This window comes from Podarcis bocagei (genome assembly GCF_964188305.1).
Source record: "Podarcis bocagei genome assembly, chromosome: 2".
In the NCBI taxonomy this organism is placed as follows: Eukaryota; Metazoa; Chordata; class Lepidosauria; order Squamata; family Lacertidae; genus Podarcis; species Podarcis bocagei.
Window position 1 is genome coordinate 13,318,613 of NC_138126.1, and position 19,655 is coordinate 13,338,267.

At 46.2% G+C, this 19,655-nt stretch overlaps 2 protein-coding genes across 15 annotated transcripts in view; one reads left to right on the forward strand and one right to left on the reverse strand.

Annotated features, from left to right (window-relative positions):
- Positions 1-19,655, reverse strand: part of LOC308580362 (uncharacterized protein) — a 148,788-nt gene that overhangs the window by 44,343 nt on the left and 84,790 nt on the right. The gene's annotated exons all lie outside the window — the stretch shown is intronic.
- On the forward strand, positions 358-19,184 carry LOC308580594 (uncharacterized protein). Of its 13 annotated transcripts, XM_081182479.1 has the most exons (10): positions 4,128-4,612; positions 5,204-5,344; positions 5,702-5,776; positions 8,996-9,067; positions 10,556-10,627; positions 12,302-12,478; positions 14,379-14,401; positions 15,223-15,335; positions 16,446-16,478; positions 17,580-19,184. In XM_081182479.1, exons 1-10 carry the CDS (start codon positions 4,595-4,597, stop codon positions 18,704-18,706), a joined length of 1,851 nt encoding a protein of 616 aa, XP_081038605.1. In that variant the 5' UTR covers positions 4,128-4,594; the 3' UTR covers positions 18,707-19,184. The 13 variants fall into 13 exon arrangements, with proteins under 13 accessions (XP_081038606.1, XP_081038601.1, XP_081038603.1 ...); XM_081182480.1 differs by lacking the exons at positions 4,128-4,612; positions 5,204-5,344 and adding an exon at positions 358-844; XM_081182475.1 differs by lacking the exons at positions 4,128-4,612; positions 5,204-5,344 and adding an exon at positions 2,901-3,870.

Consider the following 19,655-nt stretch of genomic DNA (forward strand, 5'->3'; position numbering starts at 1 on the left):
TCTTCTCTCACCCTCATTTCACTCCCCTTCTCAGACAATTCTTTCTTGGTTTCCTCTGGACCAAGGATGGGGAACCTGCAGCCCTGCATACATTGTTTTATTATTATTATGGAACATAATATACCGTATTTTTCTCTCAATAGGACGCACCTTGTTTTAGAGGGGGGGAAACAAGGGGAAAAAAATTCTCCCCCTCTCTGCCAAGCACCCCTTCAGCGAAGCGGCAGGAGGCGCTGCGCAGAGAGGGGGAGAATTTTCCCCCTCTTGTTTTCCCGCTCTAAAACAAGGTGCCGTTCAGTCACCTTCAGACGGCTACCTTGGAAGCCTGGAGAGGAGAGGGGTCGGTGCGCACTGATCCCTCTCGCTTTCCAGGCTTCAGGTTCCTTTCGACCTGCTCTTTGGGGCTGGCAGGGGGAAGCCCACCACCAGCCCCAAAGAGCAGGTCGGGGAGCAGGGAAAGGCGCGCAGCGGAGAGGCTCCTGCCATAGTCGCGCGTCACCTCTCCAGCTGGGAGAGGGTCGCGGGGCTATGGCTTCTTCGCTCCATAGGATGCACACTCATTTCCCCTTAATTTTTGAAGGGGGGAAAGTGCATTCTGTAGAGCGAAAAATACGGTATTTATATCACACCTTTTTCTTCAGGGATATCAAGCTAGCATACATGGTTCCCCCTTCCCTGCTCATTTAAAACCTGCATATCGTTGCTAACAGATGGACTGTGATTCTTTTTTCTAATGAAACAAAGTTTTCTTCTTTTTAAATCATTTGGAACCATTCCCCCCCCCCTTTTACTTTTACTCCCAACGGATGGAGACTTGTTTACTGTAACAGCCAAAACTCTGAAAGTAAGATATTCCCTTATTTGAAAGTAAAACATTCCCTTATTTGCAAAGCTAAGTGTCTGTGATTTATTCTAATCTAAGTATTTTCATGGGCAACGTTTAAAGGCGGATGAGAGCAGATGTAAAATCTCATCCAAGTTTTAATGTACTTGGAGCAATCGGCCATTGTGCTAACTCTGCTACGAGAGAATAATAATCTTTTTCAAACCTCTTTCACCAACAGTTAGGAGACCCTGCTTAGTGCCCTCCCAGAACTGCCATTCCAAAGTAGCTTAACGTCACTCCCTCTTATCAGGGAACTGAGGGAACCGCAGGGCTTCACCTACATATGGTTTTTACAGGAAGCAAAATATCAGTGTACTTGTGCATGTGATCTTGCAAAACATCTGCCTGTGTGTGTGACAGAGATCTTGCAAAATATCTGCCCTTGTGTGCCCATACACCAGGCCAGGCTCGGGTGGCGCTGTGGTCTAAACCACTAAGCCTCTTGGGTTTGCCAGTCAGAAGGTCAGCAGTTGGCTAGTTTAGATGTATTCAAGTCTCCAGGGCCAGATGAACTGCATCCAAGAGTATTAAAAGAACTGGCAGATATGATCTCAGAACCACTGGCAGTCATCTTTGAGAATTCCTGGAGAATAGGCGAAGTCCCAGCAGACTGGAGGAGGGCAAATGTCGTCCCTATTTCAAAAAGGGGACCCAAAAAATTCAAAAAGAGAGGACCCAAATAATTACCGCCCAGTCAGTCTGACATCAATACCAGGGAAGATTCTAGAGCAGATCATTAAGCAAACAGTCTGTGAGCACCTAGAAAGGAATGCTGTGATCACCAATAGTCAGCATGGATTTCTGAAAAATAAGTCATGTCAGACTAACCTGATCTCGTTTTTTGACAGAATTACAAGCCTGGTAGATGAAGGGAACGCAGTGGATGTAGCCTACCTTGATTTCAGCAAGGCATTTGACAAGGTGCCCCATGATATTCTTGTAAAGAAGCTGGTAAAATGCGGTCTTGACTATGCTCCCACTCAGTGGATTTGTAACTGGCTGACTGACCGAACCCAAAGGGTGCTCATCAATGGTTCCTCTTCATCCTGGAGAAGAGTGACTAGTGGGGTGCCACAGGGTTCTGTCTTGGGCCCGGTCTTATTCAACATCTTTATCAACGACTTGGATGATGGACTCAAGGGCATCCTGATCAAATTTGCAGATGACACCAAACTGGGAGGGGTGGGCTAACACCCCAGAGGACAGGATCACACTTCAAAACGACTTTGACAGATTAGAGAACTGGGCCAAAACAAACAAGATGAATTTTAACAGGGAGAAATGTAAAGTATTGCACTTGGGCAAAAAAAATGAGAGGCACAAATACAAGATGGGTGACACCTGGCTTGAGAGCAGTACATGTGAAAAGGATCTAGGAGTCTTGGTTGACCACAAACTTGACATGAGCCAACAGTGTGACGCGGCAGCTAAAAAAGCCAATGCAATTCTGGGCCTCATCAATAGGAGTATAGCATCTAGATCAAGGGAAGTAATAGTGCCACTGTATTCTGCTCTGGTCAGACCTCACCTGGAGTACTGTGTCCAGTTCTGGGCACCACAGTTCAAGAAGGACACTGACAAACTGGAACGTGTCCAGAGGAGGGCAACCAAAATGGTCAAAGGCCTGGAAACGATGCCTTATGAGGAACGGCTAAGGGAGCTGGGCATGTTTAGCCTGGAGAAGAGAAGGTTAAGGGGTGATATGATAGATGTCACATAGAGGAGGGAGAAAGGTTGTTTTCTGCTGCTCCAGAGAAGGGGACACGGAGCAATGGATCCAAACTACAAGAAAGAAGATTCCACCTAAACATTAGGAAGAACTTCCTGACAGTAAGAGCTGTTTGACAGTGGAATTTGCTGCCAAGGAGTGTGGTGGAGTCTCCTACTTTGGAGGTATTTAAGCAGAGGCTTGACAACCATATGTCAGGAGTGCTCTGATGGTGTTTCCTGCTTGGCAGGGGGTTGGACTCGATGGCCCTTGTGGTCTCTTCCAACTCTATGATTCTATGAGTCCCCGCGATGGAGTGAGCTCCTGTTGCTCTGTCACAGCTCCTGCCAACTTAGCAGTTCAAAAGCATGCCAGTGCAAGCAGATAAATAGGTACCACTGCGACGGGAAGGTAAACGGTGTTTCTATGCACTCTGTCACACATCACGGTCCTCCATGCGCCAGTAGCGGTTTAGTCATGCTGGCCACATGACCCGGAAAGCTGTCTGCAGACAAATGCTGCCTCCCTCAACCTGAAAGCGAGATGAGCGCTGCATCCCCATAGTTGGATTTGACTGGACTTAACCATCCGGGGCTCCTTTACCTTTTACTTTACACAGGGCCAGATATTTTTCCAAGATCTCTGTCTCTCTCACACACAAACACGGGCAGATATTTTGCAACATCATGTGTGCACATACAAGTTAAAACCTTCCTGTTAAAACCTAGAAGACAGTTTCTAGCGAGGGTTGGGTAAGATCTAAAAGCCCACTGGCTGCATTCTGAGGCCGTCCCTTTCAGGGCAGAAAGCGAGTCCAATGTGCTAATTCCAGGAGCTGGTGCGAAGGGGAGAGAGGTTCAAGGGGGCACATTTGGGCCTCAAGCCTGAAGTTTCTACCCCTGATTTAAGATCCCTAGATGGACAGCAAGCTGTGTGTTTTAACAATGACAGAACAGGCAAAAAGTTAATTGTTCATACAGGCACAAGTCAGGGAAAACGATATACTTTCCCATGGTGGCGTGGCCAAAGGCAATATGGGCAGAGCAAGAAATGTAATTTTTACCGTTGCACAATATGGCAGTTCAATTATCATCATCAAAAATTATTATTTATGTTGCCCACCTGATAAGGTTACCCCAGCTACTCTGGCAGCAGCTTCCAATAAATTAAAACACTCCAGCCTGCACTGGCACTGCAGGGAGAAGGTCAGGATGATGATGCTGGTAATGACGATATAAAATGAAAATGAATAGTTGAACAGTTGGATTATTTACAGGTAGGTAGCCATGTTGGTCTGCCGTAGTCGAAACAAAATAAAAAAAAATCCTTCCAGTAGCACCTTAGAGACCAACTAAGTCTGAGCTTTCGTGTGCAGTCACCAGACCCTTATATATAGTGAGAGGGTGGGGAGGGGTATTACTCAGAAGGGTGGTGAGAATGGGAGATTGGCTGATCGGTGTGGTAAACCTGTTGAGGACTGTTAACGCCTGCAATTGATCTTAAGAGGAAAAAGCAAATGGTGAGATGGCTAAAAATAGCTTTATCATGTATAATGAGATAAGAATCCAATGTCTTTATTCAGACTTCTCTTTCCAGTCTATTTCTGAAATTATTTTGTAATAAGACAGCTACTTTGAGATCTTGTATAGAATGTCCTGGGAGACTGAATTGTTCTCCTACTGGTTTCTCTGCCTTGTGATTCCTGATGTCAGATTTATGTCCATTTATCCTTTGGCGTAGGGTTTGGCCTGTTTGTCCAATATAGAGAGCTGAAGGCCACTGTTGGCATTTGATGGATTATTGGCCTGATACAGCAGGTTCTTATTTCCTGAATGAAAAGGATGTCGAGAGAGCCTCCTGTTAAAAAAATTATACAAAACAGCCGCTAGAGGGCTCTTTTCGTATTTTCTCCTTTCCTAAAATCCAGAGGCGTTTTGTGCTGCTTCTGAAATTGCCTCTCTGTGTTGTGAAATGCAACACCAAGAGGGGCTGGGCTTCCCATGAAGATGCTGCATCCGGTGAGAGAAATACAGGGAGGGAGAGGGAGGAGGAAAGCCTGGGAGATCAAGCCGGGGTTGCTCAGAGTCCCTTGCCCTTGCCTTCATCCAGGCCTTGGAGCAGATTTCAGGAGGGTTGGGGAGCATCGAGAGGCCACGATGGGAGATTTAAATTATTAGATGCTCTTGCTGATCTGGTTTTGACGCACAAATGCCTCAGTGGATCCCCTCTGACGTAAAACCACAGAGCGCCGTGACACCTTCCAGACAATGTGAGCATTCTCCGCCTCCTATCCGTTACAGCTACCGAGCAGAGAAACACTTTGCACAAGCTCAGAGGCACCCTTGGTGTCGTTCATCAAGGCACGCCTTCCAGGGCTGAGCAGGGGGAAACTTGAAAGCAGTTGCCAGGGAGCTCACCCCCTGAAAGCCTCTATCAAATTTAAGGCATTGTCCAGAGAATTTGTGCCTTTTCTTTGGGGGATATAGGAAGCCCTGAACACATATTTTTTAGATGTCCCTTTTACGATGAGGCACGTAGAGAAACCATTGACCCCCTGCTGGTGAGGCTTGCTGACATCCCGACTTGCTGACAAGTCGATCTTCTGTTAGGCAAAGACCACAAGACGACCCAGATTGTCGCCAGATCCTGCGCACAGATCTGTAGGCGCAGACCATCCCCCGATTCAATCTAGTTTGTTAAGAAAATTCCCAAACCAGGATCCACGGGTGGCTTTGGGTCATTTCTCTAAGGTAGCCTGTTTTAAAGTTTTTATGTGTTTATATGCCTATCACACTTTTAAACTTAAAATCCATTGTTGTATATTGTTTTAAATGTTCGTTTTGCTATTGGGATTGTAGTTCCATTTGTGTTTCTCAAGCTGGTCTCTGACCGTAATGAATTTCATGTCATGTCAAGGCATTGTCTGTTTTGGGAAGGGCTGTGGATCGGTGGCATGCTTTGCATGCAGAAGGTTCCAGGGTCAGTCCCTGCGATTTCATGTTCCTCTGTCGCTCCCAAGACCATATACTTCTGTTTCTCCTCTGCTCAGAAAATGCACGTCTATCTCTGCCCCTTCTGAATTCGCCAGCTGCTTCTCTTTTCTGCAGATCCGGGTTGTCCACCTGAGTTCACTCTGGAACCCCAACCCTGGAAGGAGAATGACTGACACAGAGGAAGCGCAGGTAGGGACCCACCAAACGCCTCCTCTTTCCTTCCCAGCAGTGGTGGCTGGTGCCCCTTGGGACAGGTAGGGCGGAAGAGCAGGAGCCCAACAGTAGGCGGCGCCAGAGAGCCAGTGACCAGCAGAGCCAACTTAATTCTAATGGTTTGTCCCCATCTTCCTCCTCTCTGCTAGAGGGCAAAACAGAGGACCAGCCTCCCTTAGTTCGTAGGAGTACATCTGAGATTATAATTTATTATATTTGTCATTCGCTTTTCTCACAGTGTGACTCAAAGCAGCTCACGTTAAGTTTTCTAAAAAAAATGTTTAGGGGTACAGTGGTACCTTGGGTTAAGAACTTAATTCGTTCCGGAGGTCCGTTCTTAACCTGAAACTGTTCTTAACCTGAAGCACCACTTTAGCTAATGGGGCCTCCTGCTGCTGCCGCTGCTGGAGCACAATTTCTGTTCTCATCCTGAAGCAAAGTTCTTAACCCGAGGTATTATTTCTGGGTTAGTGGAGTCTGTAACCTGAAGCGTCTGTAACCTGAAGTGTCTGTAACCCAAGGGACCACTGTACTCTCATTTTGACTCAAGAAAATCACCATTTTATAGTTCAACTCGGGGGAAATAAATACAGTAAATGAACAAAAGTACAAAGATTCACAAAATGTTTAGGGGTATGCGTAGCCCTGTGTCCCCCTCCCTGAAAAAAGCACTGGTTATAAACAAAGGAAGAGTACAGCTCTAGTCTATAATTAAAAGGCAGGACTGAGAGTGAGTGACCGGCTCACATGGGGTTTCGAACCCTGTTCTCCCAGGCTTTAGTGTGATGCTCTAACCACTACTCTCTGGTTAAAGATAAACGGTTTTGCTGGTGCTTAAAGATAACTGAAGATGGCACCAAGCATACCTCCCTGTGAAGAACATACCACAGGCTGGGGGTGGGGGCTTTTTTAAGGGAAATTCGCTTATTCCGAATAGGATTCCTTGCAAGAAAAGGGAAAAGTTGACAGCTATGGGCTCACCACTGAAAAGGCCTGTTCTTGCCACTCTCCAGACCTCTCATGGAAGGGGGCACAAGGAGAAGGTCCTGAGATGGCGATCACAAATCTTTTCAACACACATCTAGAAATGTAATGTGTGAAAGCAACATGCTTGTGTATTGCAGCAGCACCAAACCTGCCTTTACTTTTTTTTTTAAAATTTTTATTTGGTTTTCTGCTTTTATAAAAACAAAACACACAAACACAAGACAAAAACATGTATAAAATCAGCAAATCCCCATTTCATAACCTTGTTCCCTGACTTCCCCCCACCCCCCCTCGTGCATCCCAGTTCCCAAGATTATATCAGCAAGTTGGTGTTTCTCCTCTTAACCATCTTATTCATCTTATTACCTCTTTTATAATAAAAATTGATTTTTCTAAGTTGGACTTAAGTTCTCTTCCATCGATTTTCATTTTGTCTTAATTAAGAGTCATATTAACCAAACCTAAAAGTCTTAAGAGTTTTTAAGAATCTCCTCTTCCCTCCCTCCCATCCCCGGTTTTTGTCCCTTCCCAATAGAAATCCAAATTCGAGATTCTCAGCCTGGGTTCCTCACGTCCGAGGCATTCAAGTCCATTTCAGTCCCTCTCCGCCTGTCTTGTTGGTAGTCCTTTATGTCAGTCGTCGAGTCTGGAAAGAGTTCTTTCACCATCAAAGTGTATTCTCTTCCCACAAGGAGATTTGAAAGTAACTGCTGAAAAGTTTCCACAAAGCCTGTATCTTCAGAATCAAAGTCCAAACTGAGGCCCCAGTCATATTTCTTTATTTTAAGTTCCTGTATTCCATATTGTCCCGGGACCTCCTCCTTCTTCTTCTGTGACTCTCGCAGACTTGTGGTAGATAAGTTCCCAGCATCTCCTTGCTTGTGTTCCACAGATGTCAACTTTTGGTTGTTACTTCCCAAGGTTACTTCTTCTTTTTCTTGTTGTTTAGTCTCTTCCACCTCTGTAGATATTGTTTCCCATTCAGCTGTGGATTCTTTCTCATTCAGGTCCTCAATACAGAGAGCAGAGTTGCCTGTTCCCAAGGTCATAGTCACAAGTTGTTTATTCATGGCCAAGCTCTGCTCTTGTAAGGTTCCCACCAGTTGAAACATCCTTTCGATTTCCACTAGTAACTTTCCTTCCACAGCCATTGTATCCATTGTAGTTACACAGAATTCCCCCTAGAGGGAATCTGGTTACTTATTAGTCTTTTCTCCAACAGTCCTTTAACAAATTATTATTACTTTGTTTCCAACAATTTTGGCTCACTTATAACTCGTCTTAGTCCAGAGGGATCTTAGATAGCGATTTTTCCACTTTAAACCGCCCGTTTGACAGCTTTGACAGCTGTCAAACCCAGCTGCTCTTACACAGGCACAAAGGCAGGACTTTCCCGAGCCCGGGAGGGGGGGTTGTTTAAAACAAAAAGAAGGTTTCCAAAACTCCACTCTCCAGCCCAAAATTTCCTTTAACCAAATCTTGAAAGTTAATGTCCTTTTTAACTCACCCCACCAAGGGTAGGCTCTCCAGCTTAGCTCTTATGTCGTTGCGTAGATCGTCTGCAAGGGGGGGGGTGCGGACTTCCTTTTAGCACACCCCCCGGTCGTCTCCAATTCAGGGTAAATTTTTAAAGTCCCAATCCGTCTTACTCACGGGTGATTCTTTCAGTCCAAATTTTCAAGGAAGGAAGTCAGCGCTCTCTGGTCATGGCTCGCGGCTTCGCTCCACCGAGGTAGCGATCGACTCTCAGTGCCACACCACCCCCGTATCCTCTCCGCAGCCTTTAAAAAGGCTCTTCGTGGATCAGGGGGGCGCTTAAGGCACCCGCCGAGTCTTCAGTCCGCAGGCATTCGCGCCTGCAGTTTTTAAGGGTCCCCGCGTCGCCGGCGCGGCAAAGACCCGTCCTCGGTAGAGCCGATTCCCTCCGCAGCTCGGAGGGAATCCGCCATTTCCAGATCGCGTCAACCCGGAAGTCTCACCAAACCTGCCTTTACACCCACCCACACCCTGTGTGCTTAATTTCTAAAAATGAAAGATTGATTTGATTTTTCCATTCTGCTTTTTCCAGCAACAAATGTTGAGCTCAAAGCAGCTCACGATAATCACAAAAGCACCGCAGAACAGCAAAACATTGCAATCTCTGTACTATTTCAATCGCGGCAGTTTTAAGGTTTCAAAATGTGCCTCCTTTCACCCCTTTTGTTACAGGATCATCTGGTTTTCCTGACAGGAGAGGGAGACTTCAAAATCGAGGAAGAAAAAAGCTGCGAAGAGCTACAGGTATGCATCCGTTAGCCACCTGCTTGAGTGAGAAGGAAAGAAAGGAACTTCTTCACACAGTCCATCATTAATGTGTCAAACTCCCCACCACATGGTGAGGTAACAGTTGCAGGCGTAAAGAGCTTTAGGAGCGGGTTCTGACAGTTTATTATTTATTTTTTTCCATTTTTTTTTATTGATTTGTTCCATGAGAAAATAAAAGCAAGCTAGCACACAAATAAACGAAAGAGAATAGCGCACAAAGAAAAGAATAGCGAAGAAAACAAAAAGAAAGAATACATAAAATTGTAGTTTTTACATCAACAATTTACATAACCATCCCTTTCAAGACTTCCTTCAGCTTGTCCGTAAATCATTCGTAGTAATAATTAAAGTTACGCATTTCCTAGCTTATATTGTCATTATACATTTCTCTGTCTCCTATTTTCTTTGCACAATAACTCTTAATCTTTCACAGTGCGTCTCTGAATCCCATTAGCGTTGTTTGTCCCTCACTAATATATTCCAGATAGTCTACATACTTTCCCCAATCCTTGATGAACTTTTGGTCTCTTATATACCTGACTTTTCCTGTCAATTTATCCAGCTCCACGTAGTCTAGCAACTTTGATCTCCACTCCTCCACCGTTGGTATTTCCTGCTGTTTCCACTTCTGGGCTAATATTACCCTTGCTGCTGTGACTGCATAGTATACTAATCTACGATCCATCTTTTTTATCTCGTGCCCTAATATCCCTAATAGGAAAATTTCTGGTTTCTTTATGAACGTATATTTTAGGATCTTCTTTAGTTCAATGTATATTTTTTCCCAAAACTGTTTCACTTTTCCACACTCCCATCACATGTGGTAAAAGGAGCCCTCTTTGTCCTTGCATTTCCAGCACTTATTATCCACCTTATACATTTTCGATAATTTCACAGGTGTTAAATACCACCTGTAGAACATCTTCATGACATTTTCCTTTATCGTTATGCACGCCGTAAAGTTTAGCCCATCCTTCCAAAGTTTCTCCCAGTCCTCGAATTGTATACTATGACCTACGGCGGGTTCTGACAGTTTAGAGCTCTTTGTATGTTTTCATGACACAGCATATGAGGAAAAAGGGCTGGGAGGGAGGAGGAGAAACCAAGATCCGCTAAAAGGTCTTTCGCCAGCCATAAACTCTGGTGAGAAGCTAGAGTCTTTTCCCAGTGGACTATTTTAATCAGAGTGGTTTTAACGTTTCAAAAGGTGCCCGTGTGGTGTAGTGGTTAAGAGAGGTAGTCTCGTAATCTGGGGAACTGGGTTCACGTCTCCGCTCCTCCACATGCAGCTGCTGGGTGACCTTGGGCCAATCACACTTCTCTGAAGTCTCTCAGCCCCACTCACCTCACAGAGTGTTTGTTGTGGGGGAGGAAGGGAAAGGAGAATGTTAGCCGCTTTGAGACTCCTTAAAGGGAGTGAAAGGCGGGATATCAAATCCAAACTCTTCTCTTCTTTTGTTACAGGATCGCCTGGGTCGCCTGGCAAGAGAAGGAGACATCGAAATCAAGGAGCAAAAGAGAAGCGAAGATCTGCTGGTAGGTATCTGTGAACCACCCACTTGAGTGGGAAAGAAAGAAATCATTAATGCATGGAACTGCCCGCCACATGATGTGGTGATGGTCACAGGCTTGAGTGGGTTTAAGAGCGGATAACACAAGTTCATGGGGACATAGGAAGCTGCCTTATAGTGAGTCTGGCTATCTATCATGGATGCTTTAGGTGAGATTCCTGCATTGGGAGGGGGGTTGGACTAGATGACCCTTGGGGTCCCTTCCAACTTTACAATTCTATGATTCTGTCAGTCAAACCAAATTGGTCCAGCTGCAGTGACTGGCAGCATTTCTCCAGGGCTCCAAGCAAGGAGTTTATTTCCAGCCCTTTCTGGAGGTGCTGAGATTTGAACCCAGGACCTTCTGTGTGGAGAGCAGATACTCTGCTACTGAGCTACATTCCTTTTGGCGATTGGCAAGGTGGGCAGCCCCAGCCACCTGTCCAAATGTCCTGTGGAAGGTCAGGCTCTGAGCCACTGGCTGGATCCTGTTCCCCTACACCTGTGCTAAACCATGGCTTATCAAACTGTGGTTTATTTAAGCATGGTTTGCTTCATCATCCAAAGCATGAATAAAAACCATTGGTTATAGTTTGCCTGCGAATCTGCAGTTCCCTGAAAACAACACACTTCCCCAAACAGCCACTTTCCCAAACCTCAGAGCACTTTCAACAGCCCATCAGGATGCTATCCCACCTTGAGGTTCCTGCCAGCTGTTGAACAGATAATAATAATAATAATAATAATAATAATAATAAATAAATAAATAAATAAAATTTTATTTATATCAGGTGGCCTTGTGGTCTAAACCTAGGTCTTGCCGATCAGAAGGTCGGCGGTTCAAATCCCCGCGACGGGGTGAGCTCCCGTTGCTCGGTCCCTGCACCTGCCAACCTAGCAGTTCGAAAGCACGTCAAAGTGCAAGTAGATAAATAGGTACCACGCCGGCGGGAAGGTAAATGGCGTTTCCGTGCGCTGCTCTGATTCCGCCAGAAGCGGCTTAGTCATGCTGGCCACATGACCCGGAAAAACTGTCTGCGGACAAACGTCGGCTCCCTCGGCCAGTAAAGCGAGATGAGCGCCACAACCCCAGAGTCAGCCACGACTGGACCTAATGGTCAGGGGTCCCTTTACCTCCCCAGCCGAAGCCGGGGTCAGAGTGGCTAACAACAATAAAAGTAACACAGCATTCTAAAATCAATTCATTCTAAAATCAATTCAAAATCAAATTAATGGCAACCATTGGGCTAGAGTTCTATGAGGATTACCAAAGGAGGGGGACAGCCGAAAAAGCCCTGGCTCTGGTTGAGGCCACCCTAACCTCTCTGTGGCCCGGGACCTCCAAGGTGTTTTTGTTTGAAGACCATAAGGTCCTCCATGGGACATACCAGGAGAGGCGGTCCCGTAGGTACAAGGGTCCTTCCAGTGGCTCCAGCAGAAGCAGAGGCAGCTGCCTTGTAGTTCACTGGTCCCCCCAGCTCAGTATTGTCTACACGCACTGGCAGCAGCTCTGGTTGGCCACTGTGAGAACAGGATGCTGGACTAGATGGGTCTTTGGCCTGATCCAGCACGCCTGGTCAACGCTCATAGGCCTAGGGATTTTCTGATCTGTGGGATCTCCTCCTAAGTTCCTCCTTTCTATAATCTTCTTTTCTGGCAGAGAGAGATCGAAGCGGAGAGGATGACGATTGTCAAGGAGTGGAAGGAGATGCACCAGGTTTTTGACGAACAGCAGCAGGTCCTGCTGAGCTGGCTAAAGAACGAGGTTCTCCGAGTCTCCAGGGAGACTTCCCTCCACAGTGAACCAGGAAGGGAAAAGGCACAGCAGCTGTTGCTGGTAGGAAGAGTGTTGCAAAAATAAGGTTGTAGTAAAAATAATGTTACATTGCCCAACAACGCTCCTGCTGTTGATTAACAGCATACCTGAGGCCCAGTATACCTGAAGGAGCGTCTCCACTCCCATTGTTCAGCGCGGACACTGAGGTCCAGCTCCGAGGGCCTTCTGGCGGTTCCCTCACTGCAAGAGATGAGGTTACAGGGAACAAGGCAGAGGGCCTTCTCAGTAGTGGCGCCTGCCCTGTGGAACGCCCTCCCATCAGATGTCAAGCAAATAAACAACTACAGTGGTACCTCGGGTTACATATGCTTCAGGTTACAGACTCCGCTAACCCAGAAATAGTACCTTGGGTTAATAACTTTGCTTCAGGTTGAGAACAGAAATTGCGCAGCGGTGGTGTGGCGGCAGTGGGAGGCCTCCATTAGCTAAAGTGGTACCTCAGGTTAAGAACAGTTTCAGGTTAAGAACGGACCTCCAGAATGTATTAAGTTCTTAACCCACTGTATCTGATTTTTAGGAGACATCTGAGGGCAGCCCTGTTTAGGGAAGTTTGTAATGTTTGATGTTTTATCGTGTTTTTAATATTCAGTTGGGAGCTGCCCAGAGTGACTAGGGAAACCCAGCCAGATGGGTGGGGTATAAATTATTATTATTAGTATTAGGATTTTTAATTGATTATAGCAGAGTGAAGAAGTGGGTTCAGATCCTGATCTCCCCTAATGGGCCATTTCTGACAGGAGGACATAGTTAGCATGACACCAGGTGAAACATTTTCTTTTGCCCATACCAGCCAGGCAGCGTAGGGTGTTCAAAGTCAGCTGTGCAATTATCTGTCCCAGACCTGGTGTCATGTAAGGAAAACAGCTTTGGAGGCAAAATTAGGACCCCTCCGACTGTCGGTTGAATCTGCCACAAACATGCTGGCTGTAATATGCAGAGTTTTATGCCTTTTTATTTCTGATCAAGTTTTAGGCTGTGTGCTCATAATATCTTTAAAGCACATTCAAAGCACATTTCCCCTCTCAATGAATTCTGGGCGGTGCAGTTAACCCCTCACAGGGGTACAATTGCCAGGTACCCTTAACAAACTACAGTCCAGTGGTACCTCAGGTTAAGAACTTAATTCATTCCAGAGGTCCGTACTTAACCTGAAACTGTTCTTAACCTGAAGCACCACTTTAGCTAATGGGGCCTCTCGCTGCTGCCGCACCGCCGGAGCACAATTTCTGTTCTCATGCTGAAGCAAAGTTCTTAACCTGAGGTACTATTTCTGGGTTAGAGGAGTCTGTAAACTGAAGCGTCTGTAACCTGAAGCATCTGTAACCCGAGGTACCACTGTACCTGTCACTCTTTGAGAGAAAAAATTGGCTTCAAATGGCTCTGCCTGTCACGCGCAGCAAAACAATAATATCCAAGAAACTCCATAAACCTTTGGTGGAAGAAGATTGGGAGAAATGTAAAGACTATTTACAGAAATATTGCAAAATTAATGAATGTTAGAATGATGTTGGAATGAAGCTAGGTGGTTTAAGCAGTAATGCTATAAAGGTGTATGTAAAAAAGGATTGATAACAGATGAAAATTTAAAGTTACAGTATATTAAGTTAAAGGATCATGAGAAAACAAAGAGGGAAAGAAATTGCTGACTTAAATAATTGAACTGGAATACAAAAAAGGGAGGTGTGAGGAGGTCAGGGAAACAAGGATATGAATGTAAGCTTTAGAAAGATTGATTCATTTTCCTTTTCTTCTTTTAAAGTGTTTTTTATTCCTTTTTTCCTGTATTTTGTATTTTCCTTGTATTTTTGTTTTTTGTTTTTGTGTAATTCTTTTTTTCTCTGAAATTTTAATAAATATCATATAAAAAAAAGAAACTCCATAAACTTTTCTTTTGTTGCAGGGTTTACACAGCACTGGCCGCAGGTGAGCCCTGAATTCAATTTCACTAGCTCCTCCTATTGGGCAGCAATCTTCTCTGAACTATGAGGTGCTGGGATCAGTGGGTGGGGGAAGGAATTTGAGGGAGAGCCCACACTCAGCTTTTTTGAGGTTCTTATGCTGGGCAGCCAACATGATTTCCTTCAGATGCTGTGGCACTCCAGCTCCCACCATCCCTGACCATTGGCTGTTCTGATTGTGGGCTCATGGGAGTTGGAGTACAATGGCATCTTCCTGACTACCACCTGTACTATAAATTGAAAGCCGTATCATCACACTTTAAGCAGTAATGGCTCCCCCTACCCAAAGAATGGGACGCGGGTGGCGCTGTGGGTTAAACCACAGAGCCTAGGACTTGCCGATCAGAAGGTCGGTGGTTCGAATCCCTGCAACAGGGTGAGCTCCCGTTGCTCGGTCCCTGCTCCTGCCAACCTAGCAGTTCGAAAGCACAAAGTGCAAGTAGATAAATAGGTACCACTCCGGCGGGAAGGTAAACGGTGTTTCTGTGCGCTGCTCTGGTTTGCCAGAAGCGGCTTAGTCATTCTGGCCACATGACCCGGAAGCTGTACGCCGGCTCCCTCAGCCAATAAAGCGAGATGAGCACCGCAACTCCAGAGTCAGTCATGACTGGACCTAATGGTCAGGGGTCCCTTTAACTTTACCTTTACCCAAAGAATCCTGGTAATTCTAGAAGCTTCAATCTTTGTCAGTGTGAATCGTTTGGCCTGATCCAACAGGGCAGTTCATTGATGTTTAGCCTTCTCTTCCTCCAGCAGCAGCACCTATTCTTTCTTTCTTTTTCACAGAGATGATACATTCTTCCCGAAACCACAGCCGGATTTGGGGGAGCTGGAGCAGAAACTGAGCAATTTCTCCCACAAAAGGGCTGCTTTGCTGAAAACGCTGCTGGCATTCAAAGGTGAAGAAGGGTTTTGATTTGGTTGCCCCCTTGCACGTGTTCCCTACCCCCTCCAACAGTAAAGTTGAGCTCAAAGCAGCTCATGATAATAAGAAGGCTTTAAAACCTAGCAAACGGCATTCTCATCCAAGTAATAGCATCTTTTAAAAAATGACATGTAAGTAAAGTGAAAAGAAACAGTTCACAGTTGTATCCCGTGTCAGCAAAGAAGACCCATTGGAATTAATGCAAAGGGCTAAGGCCCCTTCCGCACCATATATTTAAAGCTGTATCATACCACTTGAAGTAAGCAAGGCTTTCCCCAAAATGATGATGATGATGATGATGATGATGATGATGATGATGATGATAATAATAATTTATACCCCGCCCATCTGGCTGAGTTTCCCCAGCCACTTTGGGCAGCTACCAATCAAGTGTTAAAAACAATACAGCATTAAATATTAAAAACTTCCCTAAACAGGGCTGCCTTCAGATGTCTTTTAAAGAGAAGATAGCTGCTTACTTCCTTCACATCTGAAGGGAGGGCGTTCCACAGGGCAGGCGCCACTACCAAGAAGGCCCTCTGTCTGGTTCCCTGTAACCTCACTTCACGCAATGAGGGAACAGCCAGAAGGCCCTCGGCGCTAGATCTCAGATCCTTGTGAAGTGTAGTTTGCTAAGGGTTCTGAGAGTTGTTGGGGCACCCCTGTTCACCTCACAGAGTTACAACTCCCAGAGTTCTCTGGGAAGAGAAGATTGATTGTTAAATCACCCTGAGAACTGTTGTCTGCTGTTTGTCTGTCACCATGCCACAGATGGCGAAGGATGTGGAGAGGTTCTTCTCCTATATGTCCTTCAGGGCAGTTATCCTCGACTGCTTTCAATACTGCTTGTGCCTGAAAAGGATTTAAGACAGACCTACTGACCTGTTTCCAATCTGAGCGTGTTCCCTAACTTCCTGTTAAAATCTTGTAACTGTTTATACAGCACATGATCCGATTTAATTTTTTTGTCCATCTTTCGTTGCCCCCCCAAACCCCCACCAGCAAGTCTGAAGGGGTCCTGAGAGAGAAAGAGGGGAAACTGCAAAATGGTGCAGGCTGTTAATTGTCTAATTTCCTTCCCTAGAAAATCTGCGTCTGGAGTTGAAGAAGAATGGAGGTACATGCCCACTTTAACATATAAATTTAATATAATTTATAATTTTTAAATACAGTGGTGCCTCGCAAGACGAAAAGAATCCGTTCCGCGAGTCTCTTTGTCTTGCGGTTTTTTCGTCTTGCGAAGCAAGCCCATTAGCGGCTTAGCGGCTTAGCGCTATTAGCGGCTTAGCGGATCAGCTGATAAGCGGCTTAGCGGCTTAGCGGATCAGCTGATAAGCGCCTTAGCGGCTTGGGAAAAAGGGGGGGAGATAAAAAACCCCACAGGAACTCGCAAGACATTTTCGTCTTGCGAAGCAAGCCCATAGGAAATTCGTTTTGCGAAGCACCTCCAAAACGGAAAACCCTTTCGTCTAGCGGGTTTTCCGTCTTGCGAGGCATTCGTCTTGCGGGGCACCACTGTATGGATACTAGATGCCCTCAGTTATATTTTACTGCCTGAAGGATTATAGTATATAAGCACATTTATAGTTCAACATCTAAAATCTTGCAAAGTTTCATGAAGATAGGAACACAGGAAATTGCCTTATACTGAATCAGACAGTTAGTCCGTCTAACTCAGTATTTTCGACACTGATTGGCAGTGGCTCTCCCGGGTTTCAGACAGTGAGTCTTGAAGTATAGGTGGGTTCCCATGAGGCAAGACACAGTGATCACAGCAAGAACCTTTATTCAACTACATTATCAGATAACAGGGGCAAAGCAACTGCTTATATACATTAGTGAAGGCCTGGGCCACTCCCACTCCCAATGTGATTGGCTGTCTAAACTTCCAAGCTGCAAATCATGAATCAGAGTTTAAGGGCCAATGGCAGAGGCCCAAATCCAGAATTGTTCCGTGAGTGGATATCACGTATCAAATCAGAACACAGGAGCTCAGAATCCTTAGTCCAGACTCAAGCTCAGGCAAACACAGACCACTGAATACATAACAAGTTTCTCTCAGCCCGACTTGGGATGCCGTTGGGGACTGAAATTGGGACCTTGTGCATTCAAAGTAGTTGGTCTGCTTCTTAGCTACAGCCTTTTGCCATAATGACTTCAATCACAGAATCAAACAGATTTTGCTGCATAACAGTATCCAACTTGCTTTTCTCTCTAGCAGGAGAAGGGCAGGTGAGCAAAATGGAGGATGAGAAACTTCCTGAATCAGAAGCAGCTTCTGAGGGTGAACATGGCTCAGAAAGAGAGCAGAGGAAGTGTCTGGACAAAGGGGAGGCGGGGAAATCTGTTCCCTGTGAAGAAAACAACTGTGACCTTGATGGGCACAAAATTCAGCCAAGGACGCAACAGGTCAAGAAGCAGAAGATGTGTGGCGTGTACAGGAAGAGCTTCAGCCAGAAGTCAAACCTTATCACACACCAGAGAACCCACACGGGCGAGAAGCCATACAAGTGTGCAGATTGCGGGAAGACCTTCCGCTCACGCTCCAACCTCATTACGCATGAGAGGATCCACACAGGGGAGAAGCCCTTCAAGTGCCCGCTTTGCGGGAAGGGCTTCAGCAACCAGTCGGGCCTCTTCAGCCACAAAGGGACTCATCAGGAAGAGAAGCCGTACAAGTGTGCTGAGTGCGGCAAGGGTTTCAGCAGGAGACCGGGCCTCATTGTCCACGAGAGAACCCACACAGGGGACAAGCCGTACAAGTGCCCCGACTGCGGGAGAAACTTCAGCCAGATTTCGGGCCTGATTGCGCACGAGCGGAGCCACATGAAGGAGAAGCCGTTCAGATGCGTGGTTTGCGACAGGTGCTTCAGCCATGCCTCTCACCTCGCTCTGCACGAGGTGACCCACATGGAGCAGAAGGCATTTGAGTGCCTGGACTGCGGGGAAAGCTTTGGCCGGAAGCTGGACCTCACTGCGCACCGCCGGAACCACACGGGGGAGACATCGTACGAGTGCGCGTACTGCAGGAAGCGCTTCAGCCAGCAGCCAAGCCTGCGTGCCCACGAAAGGACCCACTTGAAGAAGCTCTACCCATGTGTTGAATGCGGGAAGAGATTCCGGAGCAGCTCCAACTTCAAGTCCCACAAAAGGACCCACATCGGAGACAAGCCCTACAAGTGCTCAGCGTGTGGGAAAAGCTTTAAGTGGAGCTCCAACCTCATTGCCCACGAAAGGGCCCACACAGGAGCAAAGCCTTACAGGTGCTCAGACTGTGGGAAAAGCTTCAAAGGGAGCTCAGATCTTAGCAGACATCAGAGAATCCACACAGGAGAGAACTTGTGAGCAGCCCAATTATTAGGAAAAGTTCTTTTAAATAAATAGTGGTTTTGCATAGCACTCTTTGTTCCCTGTTTGAGGGGGTTGTTGTTGTTGTTTATGCTGCTGCTGCTGCTAACAGGCATATGTGAGTGTTGGTATATGTCATTATGGGACGCCATCATTATAAAATGGTGCTGTAGCTCTAGGTTCAAGCAAGAGGTCTGAAACGAAAGGTCTGGCTGATTATTTAAAATGGGTTATGTGCTGACATTGACAATGGCTTCTTCAGAATTTTACATAGCAGGAGATAAGCATACGGATACAAACCAAGGTGCAGATTAAGTTTCATTCCCACCCAGGGGACACAGTTTACACAAAGGGAAGAGTCGTTCCAATTTCCAGGTGGCACGTTAAATGCACTTGTTACATACAAAGAAAAGCGATTTAATTTATGCAGTCTTGAAACATTGGAATAAAGGCATTTTTTCACAATTGTGCAGCATGAATGGATTGTTTCCTTTATTTGACAGCGTTTAATACGAAGTTGCCAGGCAGCTCCAACTCTAGGGGCCCAGGCCGCCCCACCCCCCCATATTGAGGGGGCCTGGTCAACGTCAACGCATGAAGCTGCATTGGCCTGCAGAGCATCTCCTGATGCTTCGGGGACCGGCATGGCCTAGCAGAAGGATGGACTGGGCGAAATGTGTGTGACATTGTGTGCTGTGCACCACCCCCAGCCCCTTCCCCCAACCTTGGGGGCAACCCAGAGCCACTGGAAGTTTGTTGTTGTTGTTTAGTCGTTTAGTCATGTCCGACTCTTCGTGACTCCATGGACCAGAGCACACCAGGCGCGGCTGTCTTCCACTGCCTCCCGCAGTTTGGTTAAACTCATGCTGGTAGCTTCGAGAACACTGTCCAGCCATCTCGTTCTCTGTCGTCCCCTTCTCCTTGTGCCCTCCATCTTCCCCAACAT